The 22500-nt window shown below is 42.2% G+C and overlaps 1 protein-coding gene across 4 annotated transcripts in view; it reads left to right on the forward strand.

The window, feature by feature from the left end:
• mdm1 (Mdm1 nuclear protein) overlaps positions 1–16439 on the forward strand; it is a 31324-nt gene extending 14885 nt beyond the window's left edge. For 2 of the 4 annotated variants that reach the window (XM_039792093.1, XM_039792091.1), the window contains 9 exons: positions 101–222; positions 310–397; positions 7877–8103; positions 8483–8650; positions 8979–9061; positions 9166–9224; positions 9305–9581; positions 12460–12522; positions 16327–16439. In XM_039792093.1, the coding sequence (XP_039648027.1) occupies positions 101–222; positions 310–397; positions 7877–8103; positions 8483–8650; positions 8979–9061; positions 9166–9224; positions 9305–9581; positions 12460–12522; positions 16327–16436 (1197 nt within the window). In that variant the 3' untranslated portion in view covers positions 16437–16439. Of the gene's footprint in view, positions 1–100; positions 223–309; positions 398–7876; positions 8104–8482; positions 8651–8978; positions 9062–9165; positions 9225–9304; positions 9582–12459; positions 12523–16326 lie in introns of those variants that run through there. The other 2 variants (XM_039792092.1, XM_039792094.1) reach the window with 2 other exon arrangements.
• Positions 16440–22500: the final 6061 nt, after the last annotated feature.

The raw sequence follows: 22500 nt of genomic DNA on the forward strand, positions 1-22500 counted from the left end.
GACATTATCATGGCGTCAGAGTCTTTGTAAATGCTATTTTTTCACTATTGTATTGTATTTTTGTTTTCCCTGCAGTCAATATTTCTGTTTTCGTCTCCAGAGCAACAAAAAGAGAAGGCAGGAGTCAGAGAAGAAGGCCCGCCCCAAACATGATGTTCCTGCCCCTCGGAAAGAAGATACTGTGCCCCCTTCTCTTCCTCCTCAAGTGCAGAGAGGACACAGGTGTGTGTGTGTGTGTGTGTGTGTGTTACTGTGTGTTACTGTGTGTTATAAATTCATCGTGTTTATGAGTGTCTGTCTGTCTGACAGGATGTTGACAGAGTATGAGTCCAGCTTTCGTTCTCCCCTCTACAGGATCCCAGAGGGGGGCGGAGCCACGGACGGCGTGGCCCTTCAGGTCAGGGTTCAGTCTCTTGTTCAAGATGAGAAGCTGAATGTCACTACAGATGGTGTGTCTGGCTCATGTTTAGCCTAGCTTAGCATGAAGGCCAGAAGCAGGGGGGAAACTGCTAGCCTAGCGCCATTGAAGAGGAAAAAAAATACACCTTCAAATAACTTCAAAACACGTTAGCTAACAAGCCAGGAATGTTGGAAGAAGTACAATTACATTACCAAATTGTGGCACGTGGAAAAGCAAATTAAAATACAGTATAAAATAATATTTTTTCAATCTTCATTTTCCCAGGAAATTGTGCTTAGAGCACCTTTTAAGAACTAAAGGACAGTCCTCAAACATGGAAACTCCACGGTGAGAAACAAAAGTGAAAGAGTTTGCAGGTTTTTAAGAAGTAGTGTGTTGAAGGTGTGTGTAGCCAAGAGAAACAGTCCGATATTATATGAAGAAACACCAGCACACTGACAAAACATACAGAGGAGGCTCTTCAGATGCGAAGAGAATCAATTTCTGATTCCTAATTTACAGTCCATCTCTGAGTGAGCTCCTAAACCGCTGGTCACTGTCGTTTTTAATCAAACAAACAGGAGGAAATAGTGTATTTGTTGGGGACTATTTTCCGCGGCAGATTAATCCACATTTGGTGCTCTAGTGAGTAATTGTGGCAGCAGGACGGTGTGTGTGGGACTGAGTCAAAACAAACTGCAGTATGTGTGTGTTCATGGTAATGAAGGAACTTGTCACCCAGTGCAACAGTGAGTATGTTTACATGCACACTAATATTCCAAATATGACAATATTCTGAGTTACATGTTCCAAATGAGGCCTTTTTTCTGAATTTTGCATTTTCTGCCTTGTATTGTCCTTCGTGTCATGGGGACTTGGTTAGTTTATTTACATTTTGTATTAGCCTGTCCAAACGCTTTCGATCGCAGCACGGTTCCCCCCCCGTGCCAGTTCACATGAAATGACATCACATAGTACGCAAGGGTCACCGGGGGACCCGAAGCTCAACACAGGGGTTAAGACATGTGGGATATTCTGGTATTATTGAGGTTTTAGAAGCATTCCTTGGATGTATACAGCACATTCAGAATCTGCGTCTCAATCGGGGTTTTTACTGCAGTTTGTGACAGTTTACGGCCTCTTGCCTGTTGGCGGCTTACGGTCAGCTCTGTGCGTTGCCATGGTTGTTGAACGCAAACCAACCAGCCGACAGTTTGCAAGGCCGCGGTAGAGATGAATGTCTGAAAGAAAATCCCACATTTCTGGTCGGAAGGAGAAACCCAGCTACTTTTAAACATCATGAAAGACTTGGATATCGGCAGGTTTTTGGATAAGCGCAAACGTAACAACGCCGATTCTTTTCTATAAGCTGGTGGAAGGAGTGAAAGAGGGACGCTGTGTTCGCACGGTCCAACAAATCCGCCACCGCTGAAAAAACAGAATGATATGTGCACGTAAATGTAGTCATTGTGGTTCACTGCTGTGTTTTAATGCTACGTCAGGCGGTGATACACACACAATACTTGGCGGTGCTTTTTGTTGGCTAGAATAAAAAAATCTGCAGGACTTTGCTTACCTGCACATCTAAACACATCACAGAAAGAGAGAGGTTGATCTGACTGATCACTATTTCCCTTATCTCTTTCAATTCATGTGGTAGTCGGGGTGGGGGGGGGGGGATGGCCGCCTGCTAGCTAAAGTGTGTGTGTGTGTGTGTGTGTGTGTGTGTGTGTGTGTGTGTGTGTTTGTGTGTTTGTGTGTGTTAGTGATGGAAACCCAGAGTGTCAGCAGTAAAACCACAGAGCTTCATTTCAGGGAAACTGCTAACTGTTAGTCACACACACACACACACACACACACACACACACACACACACACACACACACACACACACACACACACACACACAGGTAGGTTTCCCACTAGTCTTGTGGAAAGTGTCGTTTAAGGAGCGGGACAGCTACTTTTGCAAGATTAAACACTTTTCTGCTTGATTCTGCAGATTTCAGCTGAACACATCAAACAACGTAAATTAAATTTCCTAAACCTGTGCAGGGAAACGCTTTCTACAATTCTAAATTTTTTAGTGCAAGACAGCTGTGGTTTTTGGTTTGTGCCCCTTAGTTCCAGTGAAGGGAAGTCTTAAAGTGGCAACTTACAATTATATTTTAGACAACAGTGTTCTTCCATCTCTGTGTTCACAGGTGTGGAAGGACTGGACCTGGCCCTGTAGTTCCAGTGAAGGGAAATCTAAATGCTAAAGCATGCAATGCTATTTTAGACCAGTGGCTCCCAGCGTGGGGGTCAGGACACCCAGAGGGGTCGCAGGGTACTTACCCGGGTTAGAAATAACATTTAAAAAAAAATCTTCTTCACACAATTAGGCTTATTTTCACCGTTTTAAACTCTGCTTTTTACTTTTTCGATGTGGAATTCTGGGAAGTTTCAGCTTTTTAAGCCTTTAAGATTCCAATGACACATGTTGAACAACAAGTAAAAAGCCAACCTGTGATGAGAGGTCGCAAGAAGACATTAGGTGCTAATTTTGTACCAAATGTGCTAAGCATAGGTAATATTTGTGGTACTTTCCATTATGGTTGTAGGATGTGCAATATCTGGAAGGGCACCGATGCAATATTTAAATTTATTTATTGATCGCATGCCAGAAGACAAAACATTAACGTGTGTGTGTGTGTGTGTGTGTGTGTGTGTGTGTGTGTGTGTGTGTGTGTGTGTGTGTGTGTGTGTGTGTGTGTGTGTGTGATCAATCTAGGACAAAGTAGGATGGATGGGTCACCCCTGATGGGCTTGAGAGGGATATCACAGGAAAAAAAAAAAAAAGTAAATAACATTATTGTATACAAATTTAGTTGCATATTAAACTTGGCCGGATGGATCAATATTCATACATTATTTATACATCATGTTTTAATGTTAAATGTGGGAGGCACAGTGGGTCCTTAAGCTTCACTGTATCTGTGGATGGCTACCATAGTGTACGCTATCATCTGTGTTGTGTCCATTTTGAAAAAGTTAGACTGTAGTGAGTGACTTAAACTGTTGTTAGACTGCATTCATTTAAGCTTGATGTACCTATCGAGTGTAGCGTTATCCGAATTTCAGTAGTTTTTATGTTCTTGCAAAACACATGAGTTTGTGCTGATGGAGCCAACAATAAGCTAATGATCTCTTCTAAATAAATGAACTGAATGAATCTGTGGGCGATGTTGAACCGTCCGGTTAACTTTCCATCGTCCCTGTGGTTGAGTCTGGCCTGTAAAACGTTTCGTAGTGTGGGGTGGATGCTGACATCAGTTGCTGTCTGTTCAGAGGAAATAATCAAGCCTCTGTGAGTCAGCGGGGCGTCAGTCACCGTAGAGATGTGCAGCATCAGCCTTACTGTTCGTCTTGGGGTTGAGGTTTTAGGTCTGAGAGACTGAGGTTAGCTTTGAAAATGAGGCCGGGGGTTATCCAGGGTTTTGGCTGGGGTCAGGATCAGGTTGCTCTCAGGCTTACCAGAATCTACACCTGCAAATTTGACCTGAAACTAGGTTTGATAACGACTTGAACAACTATTAAGGAAAAGCAGGTGTGATTGCACGAACCTGTTTATCACTTCTCATAACTGCCCTTTCAACTTGTCATTCAGCATTTCCCCTCTATGTGCACTAAAATGAGCTAATGAGTCGTGGTTCCTACACATTAGACCTGTAATCCTCCTCTATCCTACTTCTGTTTCAGTTTAGTCGGCAGGTTTTTTTGACTAACAGAAAAGTTTTTTGAGACGGACAGATTTCAAATTTCCACAGTCTGTTTTGTTGCTTTCGTGTTGCTGCTTCCCGAACGCTGAATGTGTAAACTGACAGCAATTCTCTGTCTGTTCAATGTATGAGCCCGTCTGCAGCACTGCAATATATTTATCAGGGCTGCAGCTAAGGACTAGTCAATGTGGATGATCATTTAAAGGCATAGTTCAGATCTTTTGAAGCGTGGTTGTATGAGCTACTTCTCCATAGTCAGTGTGTAAGCTACAGTAGACTGCGGTCGGCATGTTCCCAGTTTGGAGAAGCAGACAGGAGTACCGACACGGAAGCTAAGCAGTGCCCTGCTGTGGACCGGGGAGGCAGCTAAACCTAAGAAATCAGTTTAAGTGGATGCTATATTTAGAATATTTTCACCGCATTACCTTGTCAGACAGCCCTTTAGGACGGGGAACTGAAGCCGTTATCTCTGCTCTCTTCAAAGCCACCAGACTCCTTTTTGAGAAAAACAGTCATTTTATCTCGCAGAACACGGTAGTTGCTGTTTGTTTGTTATTGTGTGACTTTGGGGAATACGAACTAACCTTTTTAAAATACCAAGAGTGTTTGGTGTATTTGACTGACTCGACGTCCGTTCTACTCTGATATTTATTGGCCTAAGTCAAAGAGGCCTTCTGGATCTAGACCCTCTAATGCATCCTTCTTCATGTTCAGGTTCAGGCGTCGAGTCAGAAGGTTGATCATATATTAGTGATTGCACTCTGGTATATTTGAGCTATTTTAAGTCTTAAAGGTATAGTGGAGGATTATCCCGAATTTTAGAAAAGAACCGCCCTCTCCACTTTTTGAAAAAATGCACATGCGCAGCACTCTCCCTGCTCCCGAGAGGGAACGCCTATTAAACGTGTGCACGAGAGTGCACTGTTTACAAGTTGCTGTCGGCATGGCTCATACGAGCTACTTTCAGAAAGAAGATTTGCACTTTTTCACAAATGGAGATGTTTACCGTGTGTGCGCGGTGCGTGACTTGTGCCAGGGCTAGCATCGCTAATCAGAGCTTACATCAACTTTCACTAGCAGTGATTTTAAATGGATTTCTCCAAATAGCACGCCAAACTTTACCTGTCGAGTAGAAACTTGGCGACTGAGGCATCAGTGGAGAGCCCAACCTGTGCTTTTAGCGCACGCCAGCGTGTGAAATATTCTCCCAAAAACACTCCGGTCTTGTTTCTTTCTTCAGAGGCCTTTCTCTTCTTGTCGTACAATTCGTAGACACTTTTTCTCTTGCGACCCTCAGACATTTTGAAAAAACACGGTGAGAACGGCGAGCTTCAATGAATGGCTGAAACCGTAGCTCACCACACATATACACCTGAAAGTATTCATGCACAGAAAGCGAAAACTACCCTCGGGACGAGCACGTACCACGGCCTTACGTAAACATATCACCAGAATGATTGACAACTAGGAGGACCAATAGTCTTGATGATCCACCCGGAAAAAGAAAATCCTCCATAATACCTTTTAAGGGTCTTAGGAGCGAGGGTCTGCAGTTCCTCCCCCCCCCCCCCAAAAAGTAATTTAATTTCCGATGATCCAGGAACTATTGTGCTTCACTGAGCAAACGTAAACGTCTCTGACTGGCTGCCACAACTTGTGTACAGCTTCATTCTCACAATAAGAATAAAGCACTAGTGCCTGTTAGTGTCCACGTAGGGACTAGGGAGGAGAATCTGTTGTGGCCTTGATCGACCTTTACATGTGGTTATGTTGTCTTCCCAACTAGTCTAAATAAGAGCAAGATGAAATGAGAGAGTGGGGGAAATGAAACTTGACACTCCAAGTGTGTCAGCGTGGGTACAAACTAAAGCGGAGTGATAACCAGAAAGCAAAGGAGACAAACTCTCATTCAGTTCTCCTTTGCAACTTCTTTTCAAGCATCAGAGTTGCCTACTGTAGCAGTAAATTACAAACCTCATCATGACTCTGCGTTGTTGTCTCATCACGTGAAGCGATATTTTGTATTAAAATTGGCAAATTGTCAAAATCAGCTATCCGCAGCTCCTGTTTGCAGTGTACTCATGTATGTACAGACCTAACTATCACTGGATTACTTTGATGCTAAAGAAAACTTAAAAACATTAAGATTCTCAGGCAAGTTCTGCAGTTATAAGGACCACCTATTTTTCAATGATTTCTGAGAAAAATTTATGGAAGATTTATCTGCAGAAAGTGAAAGTCACACTGAATCTAAACATATCTTTGATTCAGATTTGACTGAGTTATGACTCAGAGAAGTTAGAATGAGAGTTAAAATGTTAATGGAAATTGCGGCAGTCAGGCACTAAGCAATTAAATTAAATTCCTATCATCTTTAGTGTCAAATCATAACATAAGTTATCTCCAGTGCCTAATTTGTAAAGTGGGAGGTCCCGGAGCACAGAGGAGGGGTGGATCTGGCGACTAAAAACGGGGGTTGGAGGTTACTGAACAAAAAAATAAAAATGACACTGCCTACGTAGCTTCGCTGACTAAAAAAAACCTAAACAACGCTGTGTGTACATCAGGGCAATGTTTATTTTTTATTTCAGGACACGCACTGCATCGGTGCAAAATGTAAAAATAAATAAAAATAAACTGCAACAATCGTTTTCACAAGCAGCAATTATCCATCGGACTATTAAATTAACCAAAAAACCCACCGTGGTCTGCACGTTCTTGATGAGCAGAAACGGTTTTTGCTTGTTTGGGATCCGACTGGCCAGCGGATTTGAACAAGTTAAGCAAACTTTGTTGTCTTTTTGACATTTTTACCGAGTTAAATGAGGATTTAACAGCAACCTCAAGCAGCACGAGTGCTTGTGTCACTAGAAGTGCAGCGCCGCGCTGTTGAGGTGCCTCCCCCCCCCCCTCCCTCCCTCCCTCCCTCTCCCCCGTCCCTCTTACCCTGAAAATTCACCTCAAAACGCATCAAAAAAGCAAACGCAAGATTTTTGTGGAACTTCAATGGGGAATAACGACTAACAAAACAGATAACCGCATTGAACACTACACAAACAGTAGTTTATTTTTTTCATTTAGGCGATTAATTTTTCCTGGTGACACCACAGGAGGATCCGGATCCAATAAAAAAGGTTCTGGATCCAACGTCGGATGTGCCGGAACATGTTCCGGCTCAAATAAAGCCCTGGTTATCTCAAGACACTTGGTCTAGGTCTAGACCACATTCATTCTATACTGTCTAAACTGTCTTTTTAATAAACTGTCTGCACACTTACAAAGTTCTCAGTGCTTGGGTTTCCATGTAGGGACCCTCATTATGCTACCGTGGAAGTGTGGTGCTATTTTGAGCCTTGTTAGAGGTGTAGAAATAGAGATTTATTGTTACTTTAGCATGCTCCGACTACTAGCGTTATAAGCTAATTACCGTTTTGCGCTAAAACTGGTCACATTCGATTAGCATGAAAACATGTCCCAGAGAACGGTCGACTCGTTACCCATGTGTTAGTAACCCCCTAGGTTCATTTTGCGCCGGATTTGTCCTTTAAATGCCTAAGGAATTACAGTAATTGGGCCAAAGAGCAATAACTGACTTCCTGTAATGCACCTATCCCTTTCACCTCATGCAGTATCTTTGCGTCATGTGCAAACGATTAGATTCTGACTTTAATTCTCGGGGATACTTTTTAAAGACTCGCGGTGTGTTCCCGTCCAGGTGAAGGAGTTGAGGCAGAAGGCCTTGTCGTACCGCCTTCGAGCCTGGGGGGCGAATTTCTCCAGAGATCACCTGAGCCAGCTGCTGTCCGAACACAACGCTCTGTGGGAGCCATCGGACACCACCGACTCGGCAACTGACCCCCCCACCCCCCGCCTGACCGTTGACCCCTGTCATGCCGCTGACAGCCGCAGCATTTCCCCTGTGGAGGCCCTGGACCTGGCCAGGTGAGAGAGAGAGAGAGAGAATATCAATCATCTGAAAATCTTCTCTGAGCAAATGTTTGTGTCTGTCTTTCAGGGCTGCTCCCTCTTAGTCGATTAGTCGACTAATCGGTCGTTTTGGTCTTAGTCAACTTAGATTTCAGTCATGTTTTATGCTGTTTTCATGCTGAATGACTTATTTCCAACAACCGTACGAGCACATCTCTGGTAAACACAAGAATTAAAGTGGTGCTTTTGCATGACTCTTTGCAGAGAAACTCAGATTTACAGATCTGTCGATTAAATCAACTAATCGATTAGTCGGTACAATTGAATGAGTGTTAGTCGACTAAGAATTTCTTCAATCGAGCCAAGCACTACTGTCTTTGTGTGTTGTTTCCAGCCAGTCCAGTAAGTCCAGTAAGAGGCTTTCTGTTACCGGCTCAGGGAACAAAAACACAGAGACGAAAGCACAGACACCTCCTCGTCCTTCTGCTGAAAGGCGTTCGGCCTGGGGAGGAGAAGGAGAAGCAGAAGGACAGGAGGAGGAAGAAGAAGAAAAAAACGATGAGTAAGTTCTGATTTTTGACATCAGTTTAAGTGTAATTGTTGTAGTTGTTGTTGTTGTTGCTTGTCCACAGACAAATGCAATCCACATTAACTTTAGATAATTATCCCAAAATACTGATTTCATCTTCAGATATTATGTTGAGCTGCTAAATTTTACTCAAACTTAAATTTCCTTAATTTCTGTCTAATTGGACTACTCGCAGCATCCTCCAGCTCCCTCCAGATGTCTCAATAAATCTCCTCCTAAATTGGCCTGATTTGTCGTGTGTGTGTGTGTGTGTGTGTGTGTGTGTGTGTGTGTGTGTGTGTGTGTGTGCGTGTGCGTGCAGGGAGGAGGGAAGATTACCTACTCCAAGGCTGAAGATAGGACCGGTTCAGAGAACTCACCATGACCTCACCACACCTGCCACCGGTAGAGAGAGACACACACACACACACACACACACACACACACACACACACACACACACACACAGCTCAGAGCCCAGTGTGTGACCTCTGACCTTTGTCCTCCAGGAGGCGCTATACTGGTGGGAAAACTGAAGAGCAGTGATGAATCTTCTCCGTATAAACAGGTAATATTGAAATCAAACGTATTAAATCAAATCATATTTCGTTATATCATATTATTATGCTGAGGTGTTGTTGTCTTCAGAGGTGTGGGTCAGCGGTTTCCATGGCAGCGGGGGCGGAGACTGCTGTCGACGTGCCAATCAAACCGAAGGTGGCGTGGCCGGACAATAACTCCCCCCACCTCCCGTCCTCCTCCTCCTCCTCCTCCCCCCCATCTGGCCCCGCCCCCGACCACAAACCAGCCTTGAGTCCTGCCTCTAAACCAATCAGGACGAAGCAGACGCCTCCGCCCCCTGTAGCCCCGCCCCTGCAGCACTGTATCCAAGGCACTCTGAGGCACGCCGACTTCCAGCACAACGGTGAGCTGCTCATGTGTTGATAATTAACCTGCAACTAAAAAGGTTTTGTCTGGTTAATATCATATCAGGGAGTAGTAAACATTTTTTTCCCGTAAAATCAGAGGAAAGCAGCAGACATTTTGGCATTTATGCTTTTAAAAATGGACTAAACTGATTAATTAATCAATGAATTGATTAAATTTTTTTTTTTGCCATTTTTTTAAAATGTTTTTCTTCCTTCTCACCTACATTTTTTTCTTATCAACCAAGACTCATGAGTTCCTCAGGCTAATTAATTAGCTAGTAAGTGGTGATTTTTGGCAGCCAGCCTTCCAAAACAAAGAACAATGAAATGAAATGTTAACCGATCATTAACCGACAAGCAGGAAACGGAGTCTCAGTTCACCGTCCGGGAGTGTCCGCGGACAGCTGTGGGCTTGTACCGGTAAATGTTCTGTGCGTTGTCGAACACATGCAGCCACTTTCCTGAAACCGCTTGCGAGACACAGCAGCCCGTGGCGTTTATGTCCGAGCCTGTTTCCACCACCTCCACCTGCAGGTTGTCAGCTGTGTGGTTTATGAATGAAAGGGAGAAAACCGGTAACCCTGCGGATATCGCTCATATACATTTTAATTTTTTAAGGCGGCAGGCGTGTGTTGCTTAGGTGGCCGCCTTAGCCGCAAAGTGCTGTGGGAAACCCTGGTTTTATTGTTTTATATTTAATTTTATTTAGCTTATTTTCGATAATCTGTGTGTGCTTTGCTGCTCTTGCCTGGTTTGCCCATTTGTTGGTCTGCTGCTACTAGTCTATGTCCTTGACTTTCCACTTCCGGGATTGCATGTTGCCGTTCTAAAGTCCGGAGGATTTAATAATAATAATAATAATAATAATAAATGTAATTTGTATAGCGCTTTTCAAGGACTCAGAGTCGCTTTACAGGGCAAGAACCAAAATAAAACAAGATTCAGGCACAGATGAAAAGGGAGCGGGGCATGGGGCTACAGATAGGCAGAGGTGAAGACATGGGTCTTGAGGCGGGACTGGAAGACGCTGAGGGACTCAGAGGTGCAGATCTCTTGGGGGAGGGAGTTCCAGAGCCTGGGGAGCTGCCCTGGAGAAGGCTCCGTCCCCAAAACTGCGGAGGTTAGGCTTGTGGATGGAGAGGAGACCAGCTGAGGTGGATCTGAGGGCCGTGGGGGTTGGTACGGGGAGAGGAGGTCCGTGAGGTATGAGGGGGCCAGATGGTGGAGGGCTTTATAGGTGAGGACCAGGATGTTGTAGGTGATCTGGTGGGAGATGGGAAGCTAGTGGAGTTGTTTTTAGGAATTTAGGATTTGTGAGGACTATGGTTAACTGCTCCTCAGATCTCTGCAGGGTAAATCCAGACAGCTAGCTAGACTATCTGTCCACTCTGAGTTTTCTGTTGCACGACTAAAACAACCTTTGAACGTACACACTGTGATGTCATGAGAGGTTTTCTTTTCAGCAGCTGGGGTGTAGGGCAGAGACAAGCCAAAAAGTAGTTGCAGGCAAACAGAGGTTTTATTGTAAGCAGTCTTTTCAGAAAATAGTCCAACAAAAAACAGTAACTCCAACTCAAAACGTACTGGGAGTAAAACTACTAGGTTTAGCAAAGTCCTGGTAGCTTAGGTTCTTTCCCCATGAACTCTGCTTTTCTTATCTCTGCCTCTGCTCTCTTTGTCTTCTCCCAGTGCATGAGCACCTGCTGTAATCAACGGGCTGAGGCATTTGCACCTCCCTGTGCGGTGCATTCTGGGACTTGTAGTTTAGGTGGTGGCCATTTTGTCACAGGGTAGCCACTCCTGTAGAGGAAAATAGCGTCCCTCTACCACACGTCCCCTTGTGATGCCACAACACGTTCAAACAAAACAAAATCCTTCCCGACTCTATTTTGCAGAGGCATCGTGGCTCCGCCCGGTGCTTACCACTGCCAAAGACGATTGTGATTGGTTTAAAGAAATGCCAATAAACCAGAGCACGTTTTTCTCCCATCCCCGAATGCTGTGGGAGGTAGCCAGACCCTCCTCCAGCGTCTGGCAAAACGAGACTAGCTGCTACTGACATGTTGGTTGATTGTATGGCTGCGATGGTGTTTATTCTTGTCTGCTTTTATGTGACTGGTTGACTGCATGGGAGGAATGAAGTTCTTTTGAATTTAAAGAAGCCTAGGCTTGTCAAGTCCTACCTCCGGTCCTTACCATAAACAAGTGCACGATCCAATAAGACAAACTAAAGAGACAATTTCAAAATAAAATTCTACTCCAATTTATGTCCTGCTCCGTCAAGCTATTAGGAAGAAACAAGCATGCAGATTCACATTCTCCCTCCTCACTTCTGTAGTTTTCAAAAATATATATTTTACACACACACACACTCACCCCTCTTCACTTCCTTCTCTTTGCCTTTTCATCTAGTTTTCTCAACAGATCCAATTTCATATTCATCCTGGAAAACTGTCACTAAACTAAACGTCACAGCGAGACAATGAAAGCGTTGTCACTAATACCTCGGTAACTGTCCCTTTTAACATCTCTGGGTATATGAGGTCATTGTGGGGAAGTTTGCTTTATGGCAATATTGGATTTTCAGCCATGTTAGCTTTGTCTTTGTGAGCATGTTAGCGTTTAGCTGTGTAATAAATATCTAATGTTTGCAAAGGAAAGTATCAATACATTCTGCAAATATAACTTTTCATCCATCCACACGACATTCACTACACTTTTCAAAACCAGGACATGCCCATTTAGGAGAACTGAAGTGTGTAGCGTTTTAAATTATTGCTGCAGAGTGTAATGTGCTATCTTTAGTCATAGAGAATCTCTGCTGCGGTATATTGTTGATCAAGAATCAATAACCCTGTGTGTGTGCGTCCTCAGGTGATCTGGGTCTGAGGTTCAGGGAGCTGCAGTGTTCAGGAGGAGGCTGCGGCTCTGACGAAGGTGAACATTTAAAGCCTCTGAACACACACACACACACACACACACACACACACACACACACACAGCTGCTTTCAGTTATTGTTGCTGATTAGATCTCTGCTTTAGTTGAAGTGGGCCAGAGTTTAGGCTACGTTGTGGCCGGCTATTTTCATAAACTGACATTTCAACCTCTCCGTTTTAAAAAAAAACATCGTGCACAGCTGTCAGTTTTCAGAAAAGTGTTCGTTTACATCAGGGTGTCAAACTCAACTTCCCAGAGGGCCACACTGGAAAAAAAAAAATCACATCAAGGGCCAGACATGTACATTTTATTGACATGCTTTTATTTAATCGAAAAAAAGTCAAACATCTTTTATTGTATTATTGCATGTCTCATATAGTCTAATCACTTACAGCTTGGTCGACATAAAGCCCCAAAAATGTAACTTAGCCATCAAAGATAAAAGCAACACAAAAACATTGGGAAAAAAATAGTTAAAACATTTGACAAAAACATCTGAAAAAATGGCAAAAAAGTGCCAAAAGTGATTTAAAAACTACAGATAAAGCAACAAAAAGTAGGTGGGCCAAAATGTATTCTGAACCTAAATTGATATGCGGGCCGGATCAAAATCTGCGAGGGGCCGGATTTGGCCCACGGGTCTCGAGTTTGACACATGTGGTTTACATGAACCCGTGTTTATATGCCGTCAAGAGCACGCCACACCTGTAGGTGGCAGTGTAACGAGAAGCTCACGTTAGCCAATCAGAATCCCGAAAATAACAACAACAGCAACGAATCACTTCCTCTCTCTCTTTTGAACAAAGATGGCGCCAGGATCATCGCTCGTATGGACTGACCAGGAGGTAGAGTTCCTGTTAAATGTAACTTTAGATCACAAAGCCACAAAGATTACAGGAGAACATCGACTGGGAGACAAAGTAAATATGCCGACATACTGACCCTCTCTTTAGAGCACTACCCCAACGCATGTACCGAGGAGTTTCCTCATCAAAAGGAGGACATTACCCGCGCCGTCCTCACAACCAAGCTGAAGGCAGTTCATCGGCTGCCTAAACCTCCGTTTGTCTCAGTTCACATGCAAACCAATTTTTCCAAAATCTCCACTCTCTCATTGCTTTCAGAGGCAAATTCTCAGTTTGTGTGTAAACGAAGGGCACAAACGAAGGGAAATGTCTCCGTTTTTTTTAAATAACCATGTACGTGTGTACATTCCTATTGTGACCCATTAGGTCACAAATCTTTCTACCAATAAGAATGGTAAAGCTGTCATTTGTCCCGCCCTAACTGGTGCAACAGAGCTAACAGACTCAGGAAGATGTCAATCGAATCAATCGGTCTAAACCAGGGGTGTCAAACTCAGTTTCCCAGAGGGCCACACTGGAAAAAGAGAATTGCGCCAAGGGCCAGACATGTATAGTTTATTGACATGCTTTTATTTCATCGAAAAAGTAAAATATCTTTGACTCAATTATTGCATGTCTCATATAGTCTTCTCACTTACAGTTTGGTCCACATAAAGCCCTGAAAAAGTGAGCAAAAAAGTTCCAAAGCCGTCCTAGAATTTAGCAAATCGAGCAAAAACACTGATTACATTTTCTAAGTAGGCTACCACCCAGCTGACTCACAAAAAGCTCTTTCACAGCCTGAATATCAAACTCTCTGCTTCTTCTGGGGGAATTTCTGACTCTCAGAGTCAGCAAATCTGCCAAATTCTGCTTTGAGCGTTGCGTAATTGCAAATTGAAAAACAGTTTCCCGTGTTTTTGGTTTGGCGGGCCAAAAGTTATTGTGAACCTAAACTGATATGCGGGCCGGATCAGAATGTGCCAGGGGCCAGATTTGGCCCGCGGGCCTTGAGTTTGACACATGTGGTCTAAACGCACCCACACAGTCCTGGTTTAATCAGCCAGATTAACTGGAAACACATGTGTGGGTGTTCAGGGCCTTTTTAAAAACGTCTTTACACATGTTGAAATAATAATATTCGTACTTCTATTATTTTTTTTAAGATTAACATTTTTTATTTTTTATTTTTTTTAAACAAAACTCACGACATGGACACATCACCTCCCCATCTGAACCCTCCACTCGCCATCACCCCATCCCTTTGCAAAATTCAAGACAAGATGAAAAAATAGCCATACTATTCAATACAATAAAATAACAGCAAAATAAACAACAAACTGCAAACCATTTAAAACATTTGAACATATTGGGCCCTATTTTAATGATCTGAAACGCAAAACGCAAGTAGCTTTGTGGGCGGATCGTGTGCTCTTATGCAGTGTAATTATCTTATTTTATTGGATTATATTATAACCCAATAAATTGCATTAAATGACTGATACTTTAAATACAATGTGTTTATTTAATTCAAGTAGCCTACTTGTACATAATTATTTTCTAGGTTTTAAAATTTATACAGATTTGACATTTTCCCCTCATACTTCTGTTGGAATGGGTACGAAGTTGGCATTGAATTTCATTTGAAATGGTATTAAAAAGGTCTTAAAAAGCCTTGAATTTAAGTTGGAGGATCCTGAGGGTACCCTGATATATCTGTTGAGGCATCAAGTACATACCTATACGCAATGATTATTCCACATTTTTTATATCGTATTTCAAGTTGGTCTCAGGCATGTAAAACAGCCCTCAGGCCACTTGAAACATTATATAAAAGTGCCATCAGTGACCATCACTGTCATATTCTCACTAAATATGACATGTTGAATCTTGAAAATGTTCTATTTCACTGAAATGTTGGCTTAATCTTTTTTTAATAATTCCCAATGCTTCTGCTCGTCCTCTGAAAAGATTTGTTACACGCTGCTCTGAAAAAACAACACGGGGAACTAGGTCAGCCACAAGGGGCGAATGTAGTCTCCCACAACGCAGAGCTGCATTTGGGAGCACATCATTCTCCTTTGTGGCTATAAACCAGTGGAATACTCTTCCTACAGAGCTAATGTCATGCGCTAACTTGCACTCATTCTCACGCTTAGCAAAGCATTGGTTTTTAAGAAAGTGGTACTTTGTCTGTATTTTATTGCGCCATGTACCTGCCCAGGGACTACGGGCGGAAACTAGCAATTTTCTACAACCTGGCACAAGACATCTATTAATGTTTTTTGTGCACTGTCCCCGTTCAAATAAATACATTACAATTACATTATGCTAACACCGTAAAGCACATTGCATACAGTACAGGCCAAAAGTTTGGACACACCTTCTCATTCAATGCGTTTCCTTTTTATTTTCATGACTATTTACATTGTAGATTCTCACTGAAGGCATCAAAACTATGAATGAACACATATGGAATTATGTACTTAACAAAAAAGTGTGAAATAACTGAAAACATGTCTTATATTTTAGATTCTTCAAAGTAGCCACCCTTTGCTTTTTTATTAATAAGGGAAAAACTTCCACTAATGAACCCTGACAAAGCACACCTGTGAAGGTAAAACCATTTCAGGTGACTACCTCATGAAGCTCATTGAGAGAACACCAAGGGTTTGCAGAGTTATCAAAAAAAGCAAAGGGTGGCTACTTTGAAGAATCTAAAATATAAGACATGTTTTCAGTTATTTCACACTTTTTTGTTAAGTACATAATTCCATATGTGTTCATTCATAGTTTTGATGCCTTCAGTGAGAATCTACAATGTAAACAGTCATGAAAATAAAGAAACGCATTGAATGAGAAGGTGTGTCCAAACTTTTGGCCTGTACTGTAGGTCTATCCCCAGTACATGGAGCTGAGGTTCTTTCTATTATTGATTATTTTTCTCCCGTTGCATAGACGACCGTCTGTCGGTGATGTCGTGGCGTTCGGCGGCCTCCTGCTCCGTGGCGTCCGGCGTGCTGGAGCGCGCTCAGAAGAGACGAGACAACTTCTGGGGGAAGAGATGACCCCGACCACTGATGCCACTGCTGTCGCTATGGGAACAAGCGCGTCGTTTGCAGAGCTGAGTCTTTATTTGATCGATGAAAAATGAGCGAGAATCATGTATTTCGATAGTTGTGATTAATTTAAGTGTTTTTATAGATGAATTCAAGGTGCTAGTAATGAAGTCTCTTTTTACAAAGTGATGGATGTTTTTATTTTTATAAATGTAGTAATTATGTTTATTCAGTAATTATGTTTGATTAGTATTTATGTGGCTGACTGTGAAATAGCTGAGATCAATGTCATAAAAGGGACATAAACACTGATTTATTTGACTTTTTACGTCATTACAGACTGATAGAAATCATTAACATTCGAGGGGGAAGTTACCAGAAGATCAAAAAATGTGTTTGTGTTTGTTAGAAAGAAGCAGAAGTTGAACCACGCACACTTCAGTTTGTTTCTCCTCCTGAAGGAATGACGTTTGACAAGTTTAGAGGAAATTTCCGTTAAAAACTTGATGTACTTTCCTTTTGCTGCTTCCTGGCTTTCAGCTCTTTGTTGTCTTATGTCCTCTTCCTCTGGGTATTTTCCAACATGCTGCTGCTCCAGTTATGTGTTTGATGTCAGAACATGTTTCTAGATATCTAAAACATTACACATTCAGAGACAGACACTTATATTAAGGTTTAAATTAAATATTTTGTTCCGAAGCTTCTCCTGTACTGTACGGTAATTTCTCTACTGTGCGACAGTAAGTCGCGTGGTTATGACCCAATCGTTAGAAGCACTTACCACTTAGTTTCAAATGGTTCATAATAGCATCACAAGTTCAAACGGTGGATGCTTGTTTGCTTGTCTGTATGTATGTCTGTTTACTTGTATGTCACTTGCCTCATGGAATATTTTCCATGTGTACTCATTTGGGATTTCCAGTGTTTCCTTTAGGATTTTTTTTTTTTTAGCAGTGGGGGCAGGTCCGAACAACATTTTATTTCATCTATTAATTTTATTCTAAAGGTGAAATAAATGCAAGATGTTTCCAAAGTCAGTGAGTCTCAATCTATTCTTTCCCTATCTGCATTGTTCTATTGGCCGAGAGGGAGTAGTTTTATAAATCTCAAACTCTGTTTAATGGTTAGAGAACGTGTTGTCGTATGAACCTGCAACTCAGTGGCGTGTTGGTTTTAAAAAATATTGAGAAGGTATTAAAAATGGTATTAAAAGGTATTGAATTTACCTCCAGCATTTCTGTATATACCCTGACCAAGCGTCCTTATTTTACGCGATGGGAGAGTGTGGATGGTTTGGAGGACTGGTTGGCAACCATTGAATCACTCGTCCTCAGCCAACCGTTATTTTGCCGTGGAGTTATATGACGTCAGGCATTTATTTTCTCAGCAACGCAAAAAGCAGCAACGCAAAAAGCAACGCAGCAAAAAGCAACGAGCAAAATGCTTTCCTCTCATTGAAAACCATTAGAAAACACCGCACAGGGCTGCTAAAACGCACCGTCTCTCATCTGGGCCTAAAGAAACACAGAAGGGAAATACTCAAGTAAAGTACGAGTATCTCAGAATTATACTTAAGTACAGTACTGGAATAAATGTACAGCATGTACACAACAAAAACTCCTGAGTTTACTTCCCCCTTGCAAGTCTTTCTTTAAATATTTCTGTAAAGTAAACCCTGATGTCACGTTGTCAGAGGTCGTATAGAAAGAAGAACAAAGGATAACAAGAGGATGGCTAACCTGGCAACCACTCACACTATTTAAACACAACACACACACCGGCAACCAGCTGTGAACTTCAGATGAACCAGTAGAGTGTGAATTCCCCTCGTTACGATACACAGAACAAACAATGTAAAGCAGAGGGAGTTTGTGGGAGATTTCATTATCATGAGAACGTTTCATGTGAATCAGCGATGTGTTAAAAAGTCCTGGAAGTTATCTGTTCCTTAAATTTGTGTTTTATATTGTTTTATATTTGTGTTTTATGTCGTATTCTTGGGTCGGGAGTAGCTGTCATTAACGCATTTCTTCCCTCTACATGGAGTCCGATTTTAAAAAGTGTGATAGTCGTTCGATCTCAGCTTCAGTCTCTCTCACAAAAATTTAAAAAAATGACATGAAAAAATGTGGTTTAGGTTAAAATCAGTTGTCCCTTCACTTCCTGAAGGTTACGCACGTGGCGCTTGACATGATGTTCGTTAAGATTTAAAAAAAAACAACTCCCCATTTATTTTTATTTTCAAGAGGGGTGGCAGTAGCTCAGTCTGTAGGGAGTTGGGTTGGGTTCAAGGCCCCCGTATGGACCAAAGTACAGAGTGTGGACAGTGCTTTGAGTGCTGGACAGTCACCAGTTGTGATTCTGACATCTCTCTCTTTGATATTAATAATATGTTACATTCAAGCCGTTGCCAAATGAGTTGCTACAAAGCTAATTAAGACTATCAGCTCCACACAACTCTCTCTGGATGAAACTCAAACTCAAAACCAAATGCACCTACCCAAGGAGATAAGGCTCGCTGAATCAGCCACTTCTTTAAAATCTATTCTCATAGACCTGCTTTTATGTGATGCCGTCTTTTTAATCATCTTTTTACCCTATCACCTGTTCAATTTCCTTTTGTATGTCGTTTTTTTCTGTCCTTTTAAAGCTGTTTTCACTGTTACAATGGTGTGTAAATGTTGTACGTGTATTGATTTGTATGTGCTTTTGTTTCTTTTGTCAAAGCAATTTATACAAATTAAGTTATTAATTATTAAAGTTTGTTGTCATTGTGGGTACAAGAAAAACATTCTGAATTATTATATATATATATAAGCACAAGATGTACCTCCAAACTTTAAGCCGCTCAGTTGTGAGTCGCTGCGGTTCATCGCTGTTGATTCGTTGGTGGTTATTTCCCTTTCGTTGTTAACTAGGTGTTCTACTTTAGTTTGCATCCTCCAAGCTACGTACAACATGTTGCAACATAAGTTTGACTTGCCATGACTAATGTCTCTTCTTGTGACGCACAGGTGATGTAACACCTAATTTCATGAGGTTATGGAACTAATACAGAAATGTGGCGCAAAATAAGTGGTCAATTGTGGGGGAAACTAGTCAATATGAGATATTTAAAATGAGATTTTTTTGGGTAAGGGTTTGGTTCAGAGTGAGTGAGTTTATTCTAATGTAGCGTTCACTTGAAGCACTTTAATTCTGATTGAGTTTGTTCGGAATACGTTCATTAATTTGTCCCTGTAAACGATCTGAAGTGTTAGCTGATACAAGTTATGGTGATATCTGCTACTATTAGTCTCGGAGGGATTCACACGCCCTCATCAAACACATAAAATGATGAAAGTAAATACCGGCCACCTGATCCTTCACTTTACACACGGAAACTACTGCCTGATACTGATGTTTAAAAAGCTGTGAGAAGGAAGAAACGGGGGAAAACCAGAGTGACTGCGTTGGCATCAATCAACGAGCAGAGCGGACGTTTCCATTAAGCCACACGGGAGCCGAGATCACTACAATTTCACTGCCTTGGTGTCACACTGAATAGGTTTTCCTCAGTAGTCGCAGACTAGTGGCTCTGTTGTGGAGTCCCCCAGGGGTTTATCCTGGGGGCTCTTTTTATTCTTTATTTCCAAGCTTCCCTCGGGGGATCCTAAGCGCTGATTTTCACTTTTATGCAGGTGATACTCAGCTGTAAATCCAGAGAAAGCCTGCTGTTACATAATGTCATATATATCCTTGTTACCTGGGCCAAGAGGGTCATGTTTTTCAGTGTGGCAGCAGGATTACAGTAAAGCTACTGGCTACTGAAACTTCTTGGAAAGGGTGTAGCATGGGCCAAAGAAGAACACATTTAACTCACTTGTCCTTTAACTAATTCATTTTATTAACCTGTACTGCGTTGTTTAATATTCTATCAAAATCTCCATCATAATTGTAGAATTGTTTAGTTTTTGTCTCATTGCTTATTGCTGCTCTGCTTGTTTGCATGTATCAAGGAAATGGCGTTGCTTGGCTGTGTTTTGTTGCTTGCTTGGTTGAATGTACTGATTGTGTATTACTGTACCAATGGCTTGCTGCTTCCTGTTGCTCTACATCAGAATCAGAATCAGAAAAGCTTTATTGCCAAGTATGTTTACACACACGAGGGATGTGTCTTGGTATCGTAAGTGCAAATCACATTAAAACATTAAAGCAACATGCACAAACACACCACATGGCTTCTTGAGAATGCTTATTTTGTTGCTGTTGTTGTCTTTATATTGTCTTGTTGTCTTCTGTCTGTAAACTTTAAAATATCTTGCTGTTTCCTGTTGCTCTGGTCTCGAAACATCTCGCCAAAAGTATACAGTTGAAAATTTGCCGGCTGGCTAACACTGACACATTTACAGAAATGTTGATTAATGTGTGCTGTTGTAATAAATGAAACGTTGGAGCTGTAGTTTAGGTTTGTAATTAACATTACACCTGCTAACCATCAAATATTACTGAGAACTGAAAAAGTTGTGTAAAAAATATATTAGCTTTGGAGTTCTGGAGAGATGTTAGGGCCCGTTAGCCTGGGAAAACCCTGACGAACTTCTGGCAAATTTGAGATTTTCTCTGCAAGTCCGTCTGGCCAAGAGCCCATTGGAGCCCATTTCCAATTTTTCCAAATCGAGGCACCAATCACAACCGTTGAGGCGGGCTTTACACGATGACGATAGCACAGCGACGGCGAACAGCTTCTTGTTTACATTCAACAAGCCGGCCACCTAAGCGCGGCAAGCCGTTGATGCCGCTGTCGCTGCTACGTCACCCTGATCGTTACTCTGATTGGTTGAAGGACTATCCAATTGCGCCCAGAGGCATTTGAGTGGCGTCCGTTGGTGACGCCCCTTTGGAAATGGGCTGTGAATGAAGCTTGCCCAGACCCTGGGCTGGGTCTGGTGTCAACCAGGCAAAGGGACAGTCAGAGACTGAGAAAAGCTAATCTTGCATCATTAAAACATACAGTGTTAGGACTGGGTATCCCCAATGATTTCCCGAATCGATTCCGATTGAAAAGGTCCTGAGTAGATTACATTTCTGATGGTATATCAATTAGTTTCGGAAAATTTAAGTTTCAATGAGTCAATTTCTCTTGGATATAAAAGAGATTCTCAGAGAACTTCTGCTGTAAATTGTACAAACAAGAAACCACCCTCACATATTTATTTGCAATTAATCGCACATTTCTATCTATTCTAAATGTCCCTTGATTTTTTTTTGTCCCATTATTTTTTTTTTTCATTTTAATGCTCTTATCAACATGGAAAAGTGGATCGGCTTGCTTTGTGCTTTTGTCGCCTGGCTTTGACCGGGAGGTGGAGAATTTGCATCAGCTGTGGGCTCGGCCATCAGCTGTGAGCTCGGCCATCAGCTGTGAGCTCGGCCATCAGCTGTGTGCTCGGCCATCAGCTGTGAGCTCGGCCATCAGCTGTGAGCTCGGCCATCAGCTGTGTGCTCGGCCATCAGCTGTGTGTTTGGCCATCAGCTGTGAGCTCGGCCATCAGCTGTGTGTTTGGCCATCAGCTGTGAGCTCGGCCATCAGCTGTGTGTTTGGCCATCAGCTGTGAGCTCGGCCATCAGCTGTGTGCTGGGCCATCAGCTGTGAGCTCGGCCATCAGCTGTGTGCTCGGCCATCAGCTGTGTGCTCGGCCATCAGCTGTGTGCTCGGGGGGGGGGGGATGTCCGAGCAGTTTAACAGTGTACATATCGCATGTGGGTTTTTGTTCTTTTCCTTTTTGTTTGAATTGGGTTCTTTAATTATGCATGCTGGTTTGTTGATTTGAGTTGTGTTTTGTTTATTTCTTTCCTAATATTAAATTATTTGAATATAATTTCTTTTAACATAAAAGATCCTATAATTTTAAAAGATATATTTGAAACATAAAAGAAAAGAAAATTATATATTTTTATAAATACATTATTGTCTCTGACCCCTAATTTTTGATAAACGGATCTGTGTGCTTTAAAGGTCTTGGGCCTATCCCAAGTGGCGTTGTCGGACATGTTTAGCTTCTCGAGTGTCATAGGCCACTCGCACTGTCAT

Source organism: Perca fluviatilis, chromosome 23, assembly GCF_010015445.1.
Source record: "Perca fluviatilis chromosome 23, GENO_Pfluv_1.0, whole genome shotgun sequence".
In the NCBI taxonomy this organism is placed as follows: domain Eukaryota; kingdom Metazoa; phylum Chordata; class Actinopteri; order Perciformes; family Percidae; genus Perca; species Perca fluviatilis.